Source organism: Biomphalaria glabrata, chromosome 11 (assembly GCF_947242115.1).
Source record: "Biomphalaria glabrata chromosome 11, xgBioGlab47.1, whole genome shotgun sequence".
Lineage (NCBI taxonomy): Eukaryota > Metazoa > Mollusca > Gastropoda > Planorbidae > Biomphalaria > Biomphalaria glabrata.
This window is the reverse complement of record NC_074721.1, coordinates 10891091-10912643: the sequence shown is the minus strand read 5'-3', so window position 1 is coordinate 10912643 and position 21553 is coordinate 10891091. Positions and strand designations below refer to the sequence as shown.

Genomic DNA, 21553 nt, shown 5'->3' with positions numbered 1-21553 from the left:
GTTATGTATTTTTGTTATAGTAATTTTTGTTCTTCTGCCTTGGAGTGTCTCTTAATTTAGTGATTTTACAAGTGTTAAATGTGAGAATTTATTTTTGATAAACCTCACCTCTCTCTTATGTATCGTTTCCAGACTCTTTATGTTAATTAGTTGCAGGATCCCAAACAAGGATGCATGTTAAATTAGGTTAAATAGTATTTCAGCTTTATGTTCATGTTTGATTTATAAAAATTTTATTTCATATACTTTAAAGCTTTGATTTCTTAATCATGTCATGAATATGCAGATACTTAACTTTTGAGTTTTTAGTCTGAGCAACTGGTTAACCTCTATTCAGATGCTAGCTTTGTTTGATACAAGGTGATATGGACTATGTCTTAAAGTCATAATTTTACATTTTGTAGCTTTATCTTACGTTCATCTCAACATCCCATGAGAATAAAAAAAGTGATACTTCCATAGCTTCTAATGGTTACTTCTATAAACAACAGTACATTTTTAGAGAATTCTTTATAACCCTGAAATGTTCTCCAGGTGGAGTTTTACAAGATATATCAAAGTTATCCCAAAATGAAAAAAAAAATCCATTGATTATAAATTATTACATTTCAATGTATACCAAAAGTTTATTTAAAAAAATAATGACTTTGATTTGTTCTACTTTAAGTATCCTTGACACTTTATTTGATTATAATTAAGTAAATGAATACACTATGTTTAGTTTGTTAGTATGATTCTATAACCATAATTCAAAGTCACCCATTCCATTAATGTATTTGGCTTAGGGCTGTGGGAAGGGATTCATTTAGGCTTGAATGCATTTGAGAGACTTGAAATTCTAGCCCAAATTTAAAATGTTAAGTTGGATTTTGAAATTATGCTCTAAGTTGGATTTTGAAATTATGCTCTATCATTGGTGATGTGATAAAAACAGTGTAGCTTTGCTTCTAACCTTTACCTTGACTAGCTTCTGCTAGTAGATTGGGAACAAGTGTTCTCTTCACCTGTTCCTTCTTTTTATCTAATATCTTTAGGTTCTTGTCTAGACTGATGATTTGTCTTTCCATTGTCTCTTTGACATTTTGTTTAAAAATAAACTTGTGTAATTGTAACTATAATAAAATGTTTACAGTATTCTGCATGTTTCTGTTGTTGTTTGTTTCAGGATTTTACTTTGTACTTAAATGATGGACTTCACTTGTCTGGGAAAGGATCAGAGCTTCTGTTTGATCTCCTTCAGCCACTTCTGAAACAGCTGACCTCTGACGTGCCTGAAGTCTGGTTTCCTGCCTATGACCAAGTGGACCTGGAAAATGTGGACCAGAGTTTGCTGGATGTCTAAGTGTTGATTTTATATGTGTGTGTGCTCACGAACCATCTGACCTTTCTCAAATTGGACTTTGGTTGAATTGGTGTGGCAGTATTAACATATACACAGACTGAGGCAAAGCATTTCTTTCCTTGTAAATGCAAACTAGAAATGTCACTTTATAGCTAAGGTGTATAGTCATTGTCTTAATGGTTACCATTAATGTTTTATTGGTCAAAATCTACTTAAATTTAATTAATAATTAAATACAAATATTTGACTTTGTAAGAATTTTCTTTCTTTTATTCTTTTAAGATTTTAAAATTCTCAAAATAACCAGATTTATTTCTTTACTTCAATTCAATTATGCTTTTCACTTTTTCATCCGTCAGCTGTGTTGTGCTTTTTTTTAGTTCTGCAAGTAAAACACAATTTTTTAAAAAAGTTTTGTTAACTAATAATAAACTTGGGAACAGATATAGCAGATACATTTTTTTTAAAAGTTCATCTGTTTAGCTTGGTTGCATTAAGCAGCAATGCAAGTATGCATTTCTTTGATGTTGTTTATTAGTTTTTAATTATATTCAAAGCAGAATGAAAAATGGAGATTTATATAAGGTTTAAAATAATTTCATTTTTTTTTCTTCAACCTTTCTTAATACACAATGTTTTTTTTTAAAGAAGAAATAATTGTGAAGTTAGTACATGTTATAAAGTACGGGATGTTTGTTTAGGATGCTGAGTGTTGTATATGAAGAATCATATTTGATGGTCTCCTTCAGTTGGGCAACGACTACCGATCATCTCATGGAAATAGCCTTATGGTGAGGTTGCCCATAAAGCAGCTTCTCCCCCTCTCCACGTTGCTGATCTATGTGATTTGTACTATTGATCCAGTTCAGTTGGATTTAAAATGGAAGATATTAAGTTTTGTGTTCAGTGATGAAAGCTCTAGATTTAAGACTGTGTTAACTTCTGAAACTTAGCTTAGTAGATCTTACATCATCTGGATGTTTTTGTTGAACCATAATGTTTGTCAAAATCGGACACATTCCAGTAAGGCTGGTAAGTAAGTTAGCATTTTCATTACTAATACAGCAGCCTTCTTTAACATCTATGTACATTAATTGTTATGTAAAAAAAGTATTTTTTTACATGTGTAATGTTGTCTACAATATATAAGTTTGTATGCATTCAGTTTAATTCACTAAATTCTCAAGAAACTCTATTATATACAATAACAACTATTATGCTGTTATTTTAGATTTGCCATTACAGATTTATATATCTGATGGTAGATGGCCATGACATTTTGTCAATGTTGTTATCATTGTTGATGTTTTGACTTTTGAGCTCAAAGTAAATCACATGTTTGCACATTTTGATTGATTTCAATATAAATATTAACAACTTTTATTAGGACTAGAAACCTACTGCTATGAAGCTGCTTTTTAAAAATTCATTTTCTTATATTAATGCTACATGCTATGGTTTATAGATTCCAGTCTGTCTACTGATGTGTTCAGTGTATCAGCTTGCTACAACAATTCAGACATAAGAGCAGTGAAAATCTTCAACTTTTGTATTTTAAATCATATACTGAGTATTAAAAAGAAGTTCTTTTACTGATCTCACCAAGTACCGGACTATTATAAACAAATTAGTGACAGGATTTCAAAGAAAATGAAAACCAAAATAAAGTATAATATTTGTTTTTTTTACATCTCAAATACTTTTTTCTGTTACTGTTTATCAAGATGTATTACTGATGAAACAAAATAATAATAATCTTTTTTTCTATAAATGCATTATTCTTAGACATTTTCAGTTTGTTTTATTTTTACACTCACTTTCAAATGGAGACCTATTTGTGTAAGTGTAATTGTTACATTGTAGAAAAGGATTACACATACCAGTACTTCAGAATGTTAAAAGGCTGAGTTTGTTTTTCTACTGAATTATTAGTGCCACCATTCTCTAACACAGCTCTCTTACATTGTCCTAGTCAACACCAATCATGCCAAAATTTAGCTAGCTCTTCTCAGAGACTTCTGTTACTGTAGCTAGCTCTTCTCAGAGACTTCTGTTACTGTAGCTAGCACTTCTCAGAGACTTCTGTTACTGTAGCTAGTCAGAGACTTCTGTTACTGTAGCTAGCTCTTCTCAGAGACTTCTGTTACTGTAGCTAGCTCTTCTCAGAGACTTCTGTTACTGTAGCTAGCTCTTCTCAGAGACTTCTGTTACTGTAGCTAGCACTTCTCAGAGACTTCTGTTACTGTAGCTAGTCAGAGACTTCTGTTACTGTAGCTAGCTCTTCTCAGAGACTTCTGTTACTGTAGCTAGCTCTTCTCAGAGACTTCTGTTACTGTAGCTAGTCAGAGACTTCTGTTACTGTAGCTAGCTCTTCTCAGAGACTTCTGTTACTGTAGCTAGCTCTTCTCAGAGACTTCTGTTACTGTTGCTAGCACTTCTCAGAGACTTCTGTTACTGTAGTTAGCTCTTCTCAGAGACTTCTGTTACTGTAGCTAGCTCTTCTCAGAGACTTCTGTTACTGTTTTTTTTTTGTCTTAGATTATGGATATTTTGAGCTAGTCCAATCCTATTTATGGAATGTACATTTCTGTTTGACGATCACCCAAAGTAATTATCTGAGAAGTGTTTTTGGTTGAATTTGTCCATGATTTTAGAATACCAGCAATCATTACAATGATCCGTAGAGCTATACTTTTACCCCCAGCTCACCCTTCTTGATCTGTACATCACCAGTGAAAAATTCAGGTAAAAGATTATCATCTAGATCTAAAAATATCTGGCATTGGAACTTTAAAGATAGAAACACAATAAACTAGAAACACTTTTTTTTGTTTCGTTTTTTTACACAGAAGCCAACAGTTGAGTTGTAGTTTTACAAGAACACAATGATTGCCAACTAGTTGACTTTAAAAACATCAGCATTTCCTACTGGCCTAGATGGAATCCCCTTCGTCTCATCCTTCTTACTGTTGTTATACTATATAAAAAAAAAGTTTTTCTTACACAACACTAATGTATTCTATGCCTAACAATGTGAACAACAAACATTACTACCAAGGAAGCTCCTACACAAATGTTTCCCTATTAAGTGTGATTCATTTGGGGTTAATGGGAGGAAAATGACATTAGAGGGCCTTAGAAATTATTTTTTTTTTGTTCATTAAATTTTTTTTGTAGTAAGATATTGTCTTACACTAAATTGTAATTCTAACATAATTTCTGGAAGTCGCCTATACTAAGCACATGTATATAACCTATCAATATTTAGTCCATTAATGTATACAATATAGGGAAGGAATCTTTATATGCTTGGAGAATGTCGTAGAACTTTGAACTATCTCTAAGTTTCCTGTCTGGATGTTTTTGACCCGTGTAAGTCTCCACTGGGTTGAATCTCGAGCTGACTCTCGCCAAGACATAATGGGGCATCTTCCTGAGGCTGACAGCTGTTTGAGTCGTCACAGTTTTCTATTTGTTTCAACCCTTCGGAGACCTGTCAAGTAAAGACAATGTTATTCAATGCTGGTGTGGTTTATAGATTAGAATAATAACGCAAACAGTAGAGATCACGTGACTACTATAAATAACACAAGGACGCATTACCAAATAAACCAAATGTTCCTTAGACTGCAAGAGATTCAGAATCTCGCCCACGTCCATTTCCAGCGCCATGTTCAAAATTTTATCGGTCAACGAGTTGACGTGCCAGTTTTTTCTGTGCAGTTCTTGAATAGTTAGAGTTATATCTTGATGCCACCTAAACAGAGAGAGTTGGTAAAACAAAAAGTGTCACTCCTACATCTAGCTCAAGAGATTAACATCACTTCCTATTTTAAAGAAACAAAAATTGCCTCTTAAATTCTGATTTGCATGTGTTGCTCTGAACATATAAGGCCCTCTTACGTTGGCCCAATAGAACCAGTGTTCAATGTTGATTAGTCGATAACTTACATATCTATATTATCAGGTGCGCTTAGGATCTTTGCCAGAACATTGGTTAGTTTTGCTTGGAGTGGTTGTTGCAGGGCCCTCTTCTGCTGTTCCACGTTCAAGTCTGACATGACCCCAAGGTCAACATGACTTTCTTCGTCACATTCAAAGTTGAAGCTTTTGCCTGTTGGCTGAATGTCCTGTAATTTAGTTACAAGGAATTCAATGAACATCTGAGATAAGAGAGTGACTTAAACTTAACGCACACAGGAGTAAAGACATTGTGGTCGCAATGACAGACTTTATTTGGAGGCCTACGTAGAGAGAAAAGGAGATGTAAAACTGAGAGGCCGCTAATTGTCATGAGCTGTAGCAGCAAAAAAATGAAATGTTTTCTATAAAATGCCTAATTGTTGAGGCCTATAAAATCATACTGTATAGAGAACATAGACTAAGTAGTTTTCACTTACGCTGCCTGCGACGCACAGACCTAATGTGCATCTCCCTGAGGGATCGTGTCTCTGATCGTTTTGAAATTGGCCAGTATGCACAGTATCTAAGCTCTTTTGACACAGAGAAGTCTACGTTGGCTCGGACATGTCTACCGCATGCCAGATGGAAGAATTTCTTCAAGACATCCACTATGTTGAGCTTGATGAGGGAGCCAGAACCAAAGTCCGCCCAAGTCTAACCAAAAGGGATGTTTGCACATGAGAAATGCAGGCAACACTGAGAGTATTGGGGAGGAAATAGATCGGACGGCATGGAGACAGACTGTGCGTGCTGGTATGAACGTCGCAGAGAGCAAAATAAACGAAGCTGCCTTAGTCAAAAGAAAGAAAAAGAAAGCTGCCATATCAGCTAGCCCCAAAACAGATGCACTGACAAGAACAAACTGTGGCAAACTTTGCCACACAGAATTGGCTTGGTTAGCCACATTAGATTCAGCCTCTTCTCAAGAAGAAGCGGTCTAAAAAAAAACTCCTAATAGCATTAATAAGATAGATTTAGTTGTTGTTGTTTTTTTTAAAGAGAGCAAGTAATGGTACTTTGTAACACTGTCAAAAAACAACATCAAATTCTAATGTAATTGAAAAGATAAATCTAGATATATTGCCGTTTCACTACATTCAAATTGGAACAAATAAACGATTACAATGAATACAACTGAATGGATATTGCTTTTTATTTAGAGAACAAAATAGCAAGATATAAGAAGAAATGGGAACGGGAATGTGTACGAACTTTTTGTTTGGGGGGGGGGGGGGATAAGAGCGGATACGTAAAAGTGCTATTAAAATTAACGGGCCCAAAATAGGAGAGCGAGCTGCTGTGAGTATATTAGCACGACGGGAGTCTTAGCATGGCCACTTGACATTATGCGTAAGGCAGCGTCAATCTGACTAAGTGAAGTAAAAATGGTAAAGAAATCTAGATTTATTAAGTCATTAAAAGTCTTAATAAGCGTATGTCCTTCTAAAATATACGGTTAATGTACACAGTTACCTCTGGACTAGATTCTGCCTCGTTTTCGATAAGCGGAGACGGAACACGTTTTCTGGTTCTCCAATACTCTTCATCCTCACTATCGTAAGCCGTATCCCTCCGCTCGTTCAGGTGGACAGAGACCCTGCGCACGTGAATATCCTCGGTGAAGCTGGATGCCCTGAAACGTAGGCTTCTTACAGGTTCTGGAAGAACTTCACTTAATAACCTACTACGTTTGATAGATGTTTCCTGGTCAGATAATTTGAACAAGTTATTTTCTGAGATTACTGAGCTATATTTCTCTGCAGAAATAATTTTACTTGATAATTCATGTATAGGCTTTGCATTTATTCCTCTTAGAGGCCGGTATTTGGGATCGGAAGGGAAGCTGTTTAGTGGTTCAGAGTCTGGAATGACTTTCTTTACTACAAAATCCTCCTGGTCGTTATCTGAAGTTCTAGAGAAGTAGAACACGTTATCCAAAAGATAAGATTTGGTCTCATTCTGCGAGGAAGCGTTGAAAATCTTGTTTGTGTCTGAAGACACTGGGGCTAGCTTACTATAAGATCGTGCCCGAAAGACGGGATTATGATTCGACCGAAGTTTGTCCCCATTGTTTCTGGAGATGTTGTCATGAAAGGTTTGGGGCTTGCAACCAATAGGGCCTAAAACTTTGAGACCGTCTTGGGTTTCATGTAAGCGGACACTTTCGGATTGGTTGAAGGTCCAAAATGAGCTAGAAGTGTTTGGAACATCTAACATTTCAAGTGGCCGTTTTTTCTGCAGCTTTGGTGAAAGAATAGCATCTATACCACTGAGTAGGCTCGTGGGCTCATAGTCGTTCTGCCTTCCCAAGCGAACAGGGGACCAAGGTTCTGGGTCTTGGAAGTTCCTCTCCTCAGTCAAGTTTGACAACCTAGTAGGCTTAATCAATGGAGTGCGCAGGTTTTCCACGTTGAAACATTCAAAATTATAAAAATTGCTGCGTTTCGGAGGTGACCGAAATACGCCGTGAAATTTGTTGCTGTGATAGCAAGGACATACTTTAGGCTCATTTTCAGAAGACTGACTGGCCCAGAAACAGTTTGGAAGTTTTGGCTCTGTAAGATCTTTAGTGAGGGCTGATTTTGAATTGTCTGCGACAGGGAATTTGACCGAAATTGTATTACCCATGGTTAAGGTCGGAGCAGACAACTCCTTGGGTTTATCTATTATATTCAAACATTTTTGGACTGTTTCTACATCGAACTGGTGGAACTCATTTTGTCTGGATTTGAGCTTCTCTCGGAAGAACGCTTGCCGCTCCTCTTTTCTCTGAGCTGGAGCGACATAGAGGGGCTTCCGGTTTACGTCATCCACTTTTCTGCGCATGTCTCGTGTAGCGCGAGCGGCATCTTCTGCTCTTGCGAAGCAAACAAATCCAAAGCCTCTAGACTTTTCGCCTTCCATCATAACCTGTAAGTAAAAACAAAAAATTGGTACACATCGGATCAATTCACCATTAAGGACGTAGCTACTATCCGCCTGACAATGGAATAGAAAGTTACCTTAGCACTGATAACTTCGCCAAACTTGGAAAACATTCCTTTCAAGACGGCATCGTCCACATCGTCGTCCAGGTGTTTCACATAGAGATTAACTCCTTGTGTGGCTGTCAAAGCGCTCGATGCATCTGCTGATGTTAGCTGGTGAATTTCCTGACGTGAGTCCAAGGAAGTCTGAATCTCTTGCAAAGGATTGTCTTGGCTCAGCTGTGGATCGTTTGGATGCAGAATATGGCCAATGTGAAGCTGTTGCTGGTCTGTAGGGATCTGAATGTTCTGTTCTAAAGACAACTGAGGATTGAGATTACTCTGTTCCTGATGCTCGATTTGAGCTAACAGTGTTTCATGGTTTTCATCGGCACATGCAGATGTCTCCCCTAAAGTATTAACTGACTCCATAACTAGTGCCGGACAGACAAATACATTAGGCTGTGAGATTTGCGGTAACATCAGTTCTGAGTTAGCTTCAGAAAAAGCCTGATAGCAAGCTACTAGATTAGGCAACTGCACACCTAAAAGGGAATCCAACGTAGTAGGCAGGGCGTTTGGGCAAAACTGTTGAGGCTTAAACTGTCTTTGGTCGGGCATTGCTGGCATAATACTGTTCGCTCTGTCAGAGTGAAAAAGGATGTCTGAATGTAGATTCCTGTGTTGAATGCCAGTTGGCGTGAATTCAAACATATTGACGTGTTCGGAAACATTGCCACTGTTGTCGCTGGTAAAGCTTCTCTGCTTCTGGGGTTTTGGCTGAGCCTGCTGTTGGTTCTTTCGACCAGATTTTTTAATGGCCGGCCCCGCAAAGAGAACACGTCCATCAATCTCCTTGCCATTTAACATTTCGATTGCCTGCGAAAAATGAAAGACAGCGCCATTATCGCACAAGCGTAAAGAAGTGGATTTTGAGGTCACTAAAAATAGATCTTCGAGTCTGACATTAAGATTTATCTTAGCATTAAAAGATATGTACATTAATTTTAGAAATATTTAAAGAGAGATCACATGTTTTAAACGCTATTAGATTGAGAGTGAAGGCACTGTCATCAGACTAACTGACATTAAATTATTAGACTAACTATTCATTAGACTGTAATAAGATTTGTCTAAATTGATGAATGCGAATTGTTTTGATTTGTGATGAACCTCAATACCTTCACAGCATCTTCAACTTTCTTGAATGTAACAAAAGCAAAACCTTTGGATGTACCGTCAGTGTCACGGATAATCTAATTCAATATAATACAAGGAATACTATGTTACGAAGATAACACAAAAACATTTTACAAATCTTATTTTAAAAAAGACAATACCTCCATTTTATAACTTATGGAGTAATTTTCTTTCTCATAATAACTGATGAATGTTAGATTAAAAAAATGGAGCATTTTTACCTCACCCCACCCTCTCCCCGAGAAAGAATCTTGGTTAAAAGAATGCAGAGATGTACTAGAGTAACTAGACTCCAAAGATTCAATGATAGTTTGTTTTTTAGATCTAGATTTAGAAAACGGTTCTCAAAATATTCCTGAACATTAAGTTATTAAACTCTCGACTGAATGCGGAAATAGCCTAAGACATATAGTCCATTCAAAATAAACATAGTTTAGTTCTCTAGCCAAAGGAAAATCTCTTTCTTTTGATACATTTGAAAAAAATATAACGGTCAAAGTCGAGTTTTCCCAGTGTAACCAACTAGCTAGTAATTATTTCCCTAACCCTAATCACCTATCAAATTTCAAAGAAACTCATTCAACACGTTTTCAAGATACGTGGCCAGGTTTTCCCAAAAAGGTTCCACGAAGGTATAGTAAAAAAAAAAAAAAAAAAAACAGCCATAAAAACAAATTATAGATTTATAAGTTATGGTCTAAAATATGTTGACTATTTACAAGACATATATCTGCTTAAGCAAAAGCGTCATATAACAAAATAGCCATATACGTCGTTGTATTCATGACAAGCAATATTATTACTTTGCAGTTATTAGAGTTGTCGGTATTTACGTTATTGTAGAACAAATATTTAAGGTTTACTATCCACCACACATAAACATTTTTAGTGAACACACTTTTTTTGTCCAGTGAAAATAAGTAATGTTAAGTTTGATAAATTCGTGACCTTCACATTAGAAATGTCGCCGTACGGCGAACACGTGATCTTAAGGAAAACAGAGTCAACGTAAGGGCCCAGGTTTTTGATGTACACGGTGCGCAGACTCGATGACGTGTTTCCGGTGACCGGCAGGGATTCGGTGGGCGGTTCTCGCTGGTCTCGGTTCAGGAAATGACCAACGTACCTGAGAAAGTGAGAATTAAATAGAGGATATAGTCAATGTACATAAAATTGTCAAAGAGAACTTAATACTTATATAAACTCAAGTCTGACTGTCTGGTAAAACGTTTGTACTCTTTATTTCTCCCACACTCATTCTAGGATCAAGTTGAAACTTTTCACAATTATTGATTGGTAGAGACAAGATATAATTCAATTTTAAAAAATAACAATTAGTCAATTAATCACTTGTTATTTTGTTTCATACCAACACTGGAAATTTATCCTTCAGAATTCACAGATATGGCTAAATGCGTAAGGGTTTGGTCCCCTTGGATTATTGTATACCTTAGTGATCCCACACCCATTCTCGGATCAAGTTGAACCTTTGCACAATCATTCATTGTACCTAACTAAACATGAATCAATTTTTTAAAGAATAGTCATTTAATTATTGGTAAATAAGTGCTTTATATCGAATAAGTGAACTAACTTTTACATTATCGAGATACCGTTGTAAGTGCGGAGTTCTGCCCCTTATATAAGCCTTTAAAAAAAAAAAAGATTTAAAAAATATTTTGCTTGTTTTTCTTTCCGAGGAGATCATGTCGAAAAACAAAAAATGTATTAGCAAAAGTAGTCAGAGTCTACTCGTATTAGACAAAGCAGACATAGAAGGGACACGTATTAGGCTCAGTAGACATAGAGGGTACATATATTAGGCTAGGTAGACATACAGGCTACATGTATTAGGCTAGGTAGACATACAGGCTACATGTATTAGGCTAGGTAGACATACAGGCTACATGTATTAGGCTAGGTAGACATACAGGCTACATGTATTAGGCAAAGTAGACATACAGGCTACATGTATTAGGCTAGGTAGACATACAGGCTACATGTATTAGGCAAAGTAGACATACAGGCTACATGTATTAGGCTAGGTAGACATACAGGCTACATGTATTAGGCTAGGTAGACATACAGGCTACATGTATTAGGCAAAGTAGACATACAGGCTACATGTATTAGGCTAGGTAGACATACAGGCTACATATATTAGGCAAAGTAGACATACATGCTACATGTATTAGGCTAGGTAGACATACAGGTTACATGCATTAGGCTAGGTAGACATAGAGGCTACATATATTAGGCTAGGTAGACATAGAGGCTACATTTATTAGGCTAGGTAGACATGGAGGCTACATGTATTAGGTAAAGCAATAGCTTACAATTTCTTGCCATAAAACATCGAGCCATTCATGTCGTTGATTGCGGAGTTGGCAGCTACTTTCGATTCAAATTGGACAAAGCCATGACATTTTGAGCCTTTCTTTCGGTGAGGTACCTAATTGTAATGAAAATTTAACAACATTACAACTTGTAAACATAACAATATTAGGATTAATGATTAACTTGCATAATATAAAGTATAGATCTATATGCATTGAGTACAGACAGGGCCAGATTTAGGTATGTTGAGGCCCATACAGAGTTTGGTCAATGCTGAGACTGTGTGGATAATTCCCCCTGTTGCTATGCAAATATGTAAAAGCGTCTGGACTTAATGCAAAAAAAGTATGTGAAACGAAAACTAAATTTTGATCAGCAAGCACGACCGTGGGAGCTAACTTGTAATAAAACACAGGTCGTACAGGTTGATCTTACAAATTAACAACTCACTTTGCAGGATAAAATTTTGCCATATGAAGAAAAAGTTTTGTAGAGAATGCCCGAGTCTACACTTCGGTCTAAATTTTTCACGAATACGTTGCCTTCCAAGATGTGTCCGTGGCTAGGGTTGTTTTCGGTGTGTTGAGGACCTTGGTCGTCTGCCAATAAGACGCGGATTGGTTGATCATGAATGACGTCATTTTGAAGCATTTCCACCGCCTTTTCCGCTGATAAAGAAGAAAACATGTTTATTCTCTCTCTCTCTCTTTCTCTCTCTCTCTCTCTCTCACTCTCTCTCTCTCTCTCTATCTATCTATCTTTCTATTGTTCAATTGCAACTATCTCAACAACAGATATTTATTAAAGTCTGTTTCTCTATCAGATGTCTTGTGTGATTGCGTCACCTCATAGTTGTGGTGTATCTCAAAAATGTAAGATTCATTGTTAATTGCTTGAATTGGGATTCCATACAACCATGAGTTGAATGTAACACCATTCAAAGTAATAAGTTAGTAAGAGGTCAGTTATAGCCACAGTTGAGGATTAGTAGTAAACAGTTCAGTTATGTACCTAGTCATGTATAAGTCTAGTCATTAAACTAGTGGTATAAAGTTCAGTTATGTACCTAGTCACGTATAAGTCTAGTCATTAAACTAGTGGTATAAAGTTCAGTTATGTACCTAGTCATGTATAAGTCTAGTTAGTAGCCAGTCAGGGAGATATTAGGCTAAGTAATTCCATATTAAGAGGTCTTATTTCTTGTCCCTCGTATATTAGCAAGTAAGAATGTGTAACTTATGTGTATGTTTCATCAATTGCAAGATGTCTGTTCAATTCACATTGGATTAATCATAATCGTCTTGCGTCAATGAATGTATCTTCATCGAAATAAATATATGTTTGCTACAATAGAAGTTTCTTGGTCATTTAATGTAAGCTTGCTACTTGGTCATTTAAAGTAAGCTTGCTACTTGGTCATTTAAAGTAAGCTTGCTACTAAATATTTGTCAAGCAGAGGCGCCCTTAAGTGGTGGCAAGTGGGACCACCACCCCATGCACAGCGCCTTGGGTGGGCGAGGGGAGGGCAGTGATAAAGAGAAACTTTGTCCCTTTTGACACCGTCACCCCATCGTACCAATCAATATTCGTGGCTCTGATGTGACACTCGCCCAGTGCCCCGCACCATTGTAAGGCCTCCTCTGCGTAAAGTATTAATTATCCATCCTGACATAATAGTGTTACAAATGACAGTGATAGGTAGAGGTCAACGTATGACCCCGGCGAGATGACACAGCAGCGGGTGTTCTCTGGAATGTACATGTATCAACAAAGACAGGATGTGACGTGTCCTTACGTGTTATTCCAGAATGTACTAGCAATGTCCAGTGACAGATAGAGGTCACAACTTGTGACCCCGGCAAGATGACACTGCAGCCGATGTTTTCTGGAATCTACATGTATAAACAAAGACAGGATGTGACGTTCCCTCACGTGTTATTCCAGAGGATACTAGCCATGTTTGTGCAACTTTGGACAAGCGATTAGGGACTCTATATAAGCCAGAGAGTTAATGTGAAAGTCAGTCGTGAGTGAGTCGTCGGTACTGTTGTCTACTGTGCGAGACAGTAGAAGAGAGATGTGTACGACTCGATGCAAGTTAACTAGGGTAGAGTTAACTGGAGTGGACTACTGTCGTTAAAGTCTATACAGCGAACTACAGTGGACTTGAGCCGTTACAGTCGATGTAAGACGTGTGCGGCTCTGATTCGGTAGACTTGATACGACTTGGTTCAGCTTTGGGAGACCTGGAGCGACACTGGGAAGTGTGTCGTTGGTCTGTTCTGTGGAATACGGCTCGATGGAAGTTGAGAAGAGATGAATTGCAACTAAGTGAAGAGATGAATTGCAACGAAGTATAGCTAACTGTAAACTGACAGATATTGTATAGTCTTCTACGCTACATGTTACAGTAACAAATTGTTAGAGTTAATAGTCATTAAAGTTATATGAAACTGAAAGTTTAGTCGTCAAGTTCTTTACAGTGTTTTTATTTGTGTGCCAACTAATACATCTAGTCAGAAGATTCAGAAATACGTAACAATAGCTTGAAATGCCTACAAATCAGATTGATGCCTATGTAAACGAAATGGAGAATAATAATCAGGTTATAGTTTTTAATTGCTTTTTTTTTTTACAAACAATGTTTGTTTAAAGTAAAGGGAGGGGGTTCAATGTTGTTGCTTTTTTTAATTGTCTACATTTTGCAAGAATACGCTTTTTTTGTTTGTTTTTGTTTTGCTTTACCATTATCTGGGTCTTGATAAAACACATATCCATAACATTGGGAGTTCGGACATTCAGATTCTGAACACACCTTTTTAAAAACACACAAATGACAAATATAAATTTTGTGACAATTAGTAATACATTATGCAATGAGCTGCAAAGGTAACAAATAAAATAATTGTATTTTAAACTGGTGTTTAATAAATATGTGTAGGATGCTTTTCATGTACATTGGTGACATTCAGCTATCAGTTTTTTAAAAGGTGTTATTTTGAACTCTGAGAGGAAAGCTCATCAAAGTGAAGGCTTGAGAAGTCTAGGCATGAGTCTGTACGCAAGAGTCAAGACATGAGTCTAGACAAGAGTCTAGGCATGAGTCTAGGCATGAGTCTGTACGCAAGAGTCAAGGCATGAGTCTAGGCATGAGTCTTGGCAAGAGTCTAGGCATGAGTCTAGGCATGTGTCTAGGCATGAGTCTAGGGGACCTCCGGAAAGAGGAGACAAAGATGAGTCACTCTTTCTTGAACGTGGGCTGCAAGTGGCAATGTTTGGGGGGGGGGGCGCACTACCAGATTGTGTGTGTGTGTGTGTGTAAACTGCAAGTGTGCGATTGTTGCGGAGGTTAAAAGTGTATGTAAGCGTGTGTGTGTGTGTGGTATATAAAAAGGGAGTTGCATTTGAAACAAAAAGTTTTTAAAAGGATTTTTTTTAATGACTCAACTATTCCTAATTAGTTTCTCTAGAAGCGCTTCTTATGGTTACCTTGACATTGAGAACAGTTCCAAGCTGGGAAAACTTTTGATACAAGTCTTGTTCTGTGACGTCACTCGGTAGGCCCCCAACATACACTGACGCCATGACAGCGTACGGTATTTTGAAATATAGACATTGGCTGAGGATTAGACATAGGTCTGTGTTAGACTGAATTTAGTAAAAGTGAAAAGCGCACCAACTGAAATCACAAATGCTGTTTCTTCAATGGCTCTGACTTTGAAATAGATCAGGGGTGGACTGGGTGTTAAGGTCGGGTATAGCTTTACCACATGGGCGTAGCAGGGATTTTTTTTTCGGGTGGAGGGGTCGTTTGAAACCCCCCTCTTCTGGCTACGCCCATGCTTTACCATATCACCAGTCCTTCAATAAACGTACCATGAGGCGTAGCTGGTTACTTTAGTTATTAAATGGCACATGAAAAGTTGTAGTTTCTTTGTAGTTATTAATCCAAGTTTGATTACGGCATTAACCAAGTAAAATGATTTTTGTACCAATGTTTTAAAAAAATAAATGTTTGAATTAAGAGAAGTCGCCTCATTATGTAAAAAGGAGCTTTAAAAATGTCAACCTTTTTTCGCGAGTGGCCTCTCCTCAATCGACAATATCAATTTAAAACGTTTTGAGGAAGACATTCAAAGCGTCTTCGCGATTCTTCTCGGCTTTCTTGTGTCAGAATGATCAAAATTACCTGACTAATGTATGTTGTAATGTTGATGACCTTTATGCGGCGTGCGCTATATGTAACTTGAATTTCCATTGCATAATAGTATTGGTTAGCGCCGCCTTATTCTTTAATAGAGACCCTTTTGGGTGCCGACCTACCAAGCATTTGCCCAAAATGTCCATATAGCCAGTCTTCCCCTGCTCTTAATATATAATAAAGAGATTAGACTTTATTTTTAGAGAATTTTAGAATGGGGTCACATTTTATTAGTCATTATGCATTTTAGTGAAAGCTAGAAATAAATTTTTAGCGGTTACATAATAATACTCATGTTTGTGATCCGCTAATCAGGGAGATCAATGATAACAAATTTCACCGATATTAACTGGAAACATTATTGTTATCGGTGCATCAAATGTGTCTATACAACACTCACAGAACACGGCAAGCCCGTGGAAACGTAACAAGAACACTATGACAATGTCTAAATCTTAGACATACTGGGAAACAAAGGAATTAGAAAACAAGACGCAACTGAATGGGAGCCTGCGAAGAGACTAGAAACAAAAATAACCAAAACCAATAATCCTAAAAAATATAGACAAGGGCAGACAATTGAAAGCCAGAGTCTTTTATGAATAATGTAATATTTTAAGACAAATTAACTATTTTTTATTTATTTATTTTTTTATATATTTTTTTTATATTTTTTTTTTAAACCCCTCGTAATGAGAGAAAAAATAATCTTTAATCGACATCCCTATCCTGGAATAATTTACACATGACCCTAACAGAACCCTGAACAATTGTGATACAGCAGTACCTTTGCTTGGTTAACTATCGCAGAATGACTATAACAGACCCAAGGGCCACCTTGATGATGCTAGAGTAGCCTTCTTACATCTCAAGGAGACCTTTAAAAATTGTCGTGAGAGGGATTAACCTGTTCCCTGATCAGTCTTTTTTAAATACATAAGGCATACAGGGCAGCTGCATAAAACCTATATTAACTTGCCTTGCCTAATTACTTGCTACTACCTGGGAACATAGTATTGCTTCAAAGTCAGTTTCCTGAAAGATTGTTAATGTTGCTGTGCAACTTTGTTAATAAACTCATTTATGTTGAAGATTGTTAAAGCAATAATACTGAGTCTACTTATTAAGGAAGTCATTTTTCTCTGTATTACTTCATAGAAAAGATGTGGTTCTGTTGTGTAAAATTAAATATTATTATATGTCTAAAATACTATTTGACGAGACAGAATGGAGGCTTAGGATGAAATCCGTCACTTTTTCCTCTTCGTACTACCGAGTCAGAAACCCCATTGACAACGAATAACATGCTGAGAATTACTCCCTTAGAGTACGTGAGAGGAAGCGAGCAGTGAGTCTTAAGGTTGCCTTGTCCCCGTACAAGGACAGCCTTTGTGTCGGACATGAACCAGTTATCTCTCTATCTAATCCTTGTCCCAATCGTCCTTCGTGCAGAACTCTGCATTCGTACAGAATGTGTTCTATTGTTCGTCGTCCTCCATGCAATGGCGACACCGTGTGTCGTAGTTCTCCTTCCATCGTCCGAGGTAAGCACCAATTGGACAGTGTCTGACCCGGAACTGGGCTAGGACCGCCTGTTCCGCACGATTCAATTGCCACCATGCATCTCTTTTGTCAGGTCTACTCATCGCCCGGTAAAGCTCACGTCCCTTGTCCGAAGAATCCCAGCCGTCGTGCCAAAGTGTCAACATGCGTTGGTTGACTAGGGATCGTACACTTTGATACGTGCACGGTTCATCATGTTCCAGCGCCGTTGCGACCGCGGTTTTCGCGAGCTGGTCAGCCAAATCGTGGCGGGCACCCATTGCACTACCACAAAGTATAATACATTATATCCCCTTTAGCCATAAAGTGACAACGACAAATGCCAAGTGCTTAAAAGGAAACATAAACTAATTGGATACAATTACACTACAGAGTTCTCTTGCTTCGTTTAATTTTTTTGAAATGTCTACAAGATAAGATAACTTAAATTCAGTTTGACTACAATTGACAACATCAGCGTTGTCAAATTAGTAGATATTAAATGAATTGTAATTTCTTGACCACTCATGTTTTATTTTTATTTTTTTTGAAAATGACTACAAATTAGTAGATCTTAGATGAATTGTAATTTCTTGACCACTCATGTTTTATTTTTATTTTTTTGAAAATGACTACAAATTAGTAGATATTAAATGAATTGTAATTTCTTGACCACTCATGTTTTATTTTTATTTTTTTGAAAATGACTACAAATTAGTAGACATTAAATGAATTGTAATTTCTTGACCACTCATGTTTTATTTTTATTTTTTTGAAAATGACTACTAATTAGTAGATGTTAAATGAATTGTAATTTCTTGAAAAAAAAATTAAAAAAAAAAATTGTTATCGGTGGTAGGTGTGCAACAAGACTGTATGAGTCAAGAACCCCTTCACAACTAGAGATGGTGTTGGCAATGCACAAAAACTAGATTTTAATTTCCCTATTATGTTACTAGCTAGATTAATTAAAGGCTAGAAACTTATGTATGTAATTTTTTTGTTTAAATTTAACTTACATGTTGAATGATGTTTGCGTTTTGTCTTAAATATTATATTTTTCTTTTGTATTTTGTTTTACAAAAACCAACCGCTAGGTTTTAATAGGACAAATCTTATCTACTTTTACTGGATCTGGGTTTACTAATGATGGGGAGTTTGATAAAGAGGTGCATAATTTCATCATATGTTGTGAAGTCTGCGTGCTATTCTATGATTACTGCACCATCGCACTGAAAAAAGAAATAGTTATGTAATCTTGTGAAAAAAACTTTAAAACAGTTTAGTTGTATTTGAATATTATTTTAAAGTAATTGTCCACTTTGTTATATTTCATTATTTTCAATTAATAGTTTATTCATTTCCCTTTCTCTAACTATTTCTTTTCGATTTCTTACTGAATCTAATTCAAAACTTTCCACTTTTTCTCTCTCTTTCACCCACTGGAGGCACCCCCACACCCCATTCTTAATCTAAATCAGCTTATCTGAACCCGTGGAACGCATTTTGCTGGTGGGGAGTGGGGGCGGGGCTTGAGGATGTTTTGTTTTAATTAGATGCCGAAATCGGTTGTTTTTTGCAATTTAGTTAAGACCTATATATTCATATTAAATATTGATTACGTAAAATATTCTTCAAAAGGTATTTTAAAATCAGAAATTGGAATATATATCCACCAAACCCATTATAATTGTTTAGCGCGCGTTCGAACGGTCGAATCGAACCATTGCTCCTTTGACGTCTTCTGCTGACCAAAAGAAGCCAATTAATGGACGTCTCGTTTAGCATAAAGATAATCTAACGATGACCATAATCTTACTATGACTATGTCAAGTAAAGACATACGCCACATATGGCTCGATTGCAACTCACACCTTGGTATCGACCTGTGCCCCTATTTTATTTTACTTAATTTGATTTGCCTTTTTTTTAAAAAAGGTTGGATGGTGAGCTGTAGACGTCAGGAGAACGAGCTGTGCCTCTAAAGGCACAAGAAAATGTCTGGGCTCCCCAAGCTGTCCAAGAGGTGGTGCACCGGCGTATTTATTTTCGGCCGAAGGTTGTGAAACAATGCTCTAAATCAGTGTTTCCCCAAACTTTTTCCTTAATGGAACACTTCGCACATTCTGAGTATTTAGCGGAACACTTCGCACAGTCTGAGTATTTAGCGGAACACTTCGCACAGTCTGAGTATTTAGCGGAACACTTCGCACAGTCTGAGTATTTAGCGGAACACTTTTCTTTTTTTTTTAGAGTCAATTCATGTGGTGGCCTACTAGTTAATTATTACAGTACTCCGTGGGACTCCCATACAGTCATCGCAGAACACTGTCACTAGGGTTCAGTGGAACACAGTTTGGGAAACACTGCTTCATATATATAATATTCTAAAATTACGTTGCAAAGGTTCCCGGTCATTTCATCCCCGGTCACTTCATCCCCGGTCACTTCATCCCCGGTCATTTCATCCCCTGGTCACTTCATCCCCCGGTCACTTCATCCCCTGGTCACTTCATCCCCGGTCATTTCAACCCCTGATATTTTCACCATCTGATGATTTTTATCTAACAAATTGTAATTTTAAAAATCATGAAATGAGCAATATTTAATGTATTAATTTTTTTTATTTAAATGACAAAATTGTAACACGTTAATATTTAAAAGGAATTAAAGCAAAACTTATACAGGCGACATGATATCAATAGGATGGGTGAACTCCGCCTTTATTAGAAAAAAATAAAACCTTATTTCAAGGCTAAAAATGACGCGCCCATTTTCAAGAAAGAGCGATTGAAAAATAAAATAAAGTGAAACATGGTTGTACTTTCACCACACCTTGGCCTTTGATGATAAGTTATCAGCAGCACGGTCATAATTATTGTAATGGCACTTATATCTCTCAAAAGATTTCCACTACTTGCACCACACCTTGGCCTTTGATGATAAGTTATCAGCAGCACGGTCATAATTATTGTAATCGCACTTCTATCTCTCAAAAGATTTCCACTACTTGCACCACACCTTGGCCTTTGATGATAAGTTATCAGCGGCATGATCATAATTATTCTAATCGCACTTCTATCTCTCAAATGATTTTTACCACTTCCACCAAACCTTGGCCTTCGATTCGGATAATATTATGATATTACAACCCCCACATTCAATAGAAGCGCTATAGCTAAGTACACACCCAGATTTACAATAAGATTTCTCATTAAGAAAACAAAGTGGAAGAGGAAACACTATAAACGCATTAGTAACAAATCATAAAATGTCAAAAAGCATTCTACATAATCATATTTATATATAAAATATTTAATTGGGGATGAAATGACAGGGGATGAAGTGACCGGGGGATGAAGTGACCGGGGATGAAGTGACCAGGGATGAAGTGACCGAGGATAATAAGACCGGGGATGAAGTGACCGGGGATGAAGTGACCGGGGATGAAATGACCGGGGATGAAATGACCGGTCACCGTTGCAAATATTCTTCATATGTCTTGGCTTAAGAAGATCTAGTTTCTTTAATTTTACATTTCGTAAGCTTAGACTTAGTGTAGAATAAGTACTGCAAACAATTTTAAGCCATTCAATATGTGTGTACGTCAGATATTACCTTACGATGAAGTAGATCTAGGATGCTTACTTATAAACACATAAACCAGTTAGAATCACTTACATGTATTAAAGAAGAAAATAAATTCAAATTCTAAAACCCTGAAATCACCAATGAAGTATGATAGAAAGTCGGAGTCCTCTGTGCGCGCGGTCTCTACTAGATCTAGACTATAAAACGCTGAACTAAATGTTGCTGATGGTCGAAGGCGACATGGGCGTCACTTCTCCCTCTTCTTATCTACTTTGTGGAGCTTCCCTTGGGATGTTATACACCACCATGGCCACCTTGTTTTTTTTCCTCCCATGTCGTCCATGGTGTGCTTGGTGGTCCTTGTTCAACTGCAGTGCATTTAAAGCTAAGGGGAAAACACGGAACTCAAGG

General features: G+C 37.0%; 2 protein-coding genes across 4 annotated transcripts in view; one reads left to right on the top strand and one right to left on the bottom strand.

Moving 5' to 3' along the window:
• The window catches only part of LOC106056710 (isoamyl acetate-hydrolyzing esterase 1 homolog), a 9981-nt gene extending 5145 nt beyond the window's left edge, over positions 1-4836 (top strand). For both annotated transcript variants that reach the window (XM_056004215.1, XM_056004214.1), the window contains exon 7: positions 1166-4836. In XM_056004215.1, the coding sequence (XP_055860190.1) occupies positions 1166-1342 (177 nt within the window). In that variant the 3' untranslated portion in view covers positions 1343-4836. The remainder of the gene's footprint in view (positions 1-1165) is intronic.
• On the bottom strand, positions 4419-21553 carry LOC106056709 (uncharacterized). 2 transcript variants are annotated; one of them, XM_056004197.1, is made up of 12 exons: positions 21233-21553; positions 15298-15427; positions 14554-14623; positions 12259-12476; positions 11808-11923; positions 10420-10597; positions 9453-9527; positions 8308-9150; positions 6779-8215; positions 5294-5472; positions 4946-5099; positions 4419-4835 (listed from the first exon to the last, which is right to left on the bottom strand). In XM_056004197.1, the coding sequence occupies exons 2-12, from the start codon at positions 15391-15393 to the stop codon at positions 4683-4685; spliced, it is 3519 nt and encodes a 1172-aa protein (XP_055860172.1). In that variant the 5' UTR covers positions 15394-15427; positions 21233-21553; the 3' UTR covers positions 4419-4682. The 2 variants fall into 2 exon arrangements, with proteins under 2 accessions (XP_055860172.1, XP_055860173.1); XM_056004198.1 differs by lacking the exons at positions 14554-14623; positions 21233-21553 and having other exon boundaries at positions 15298-15430.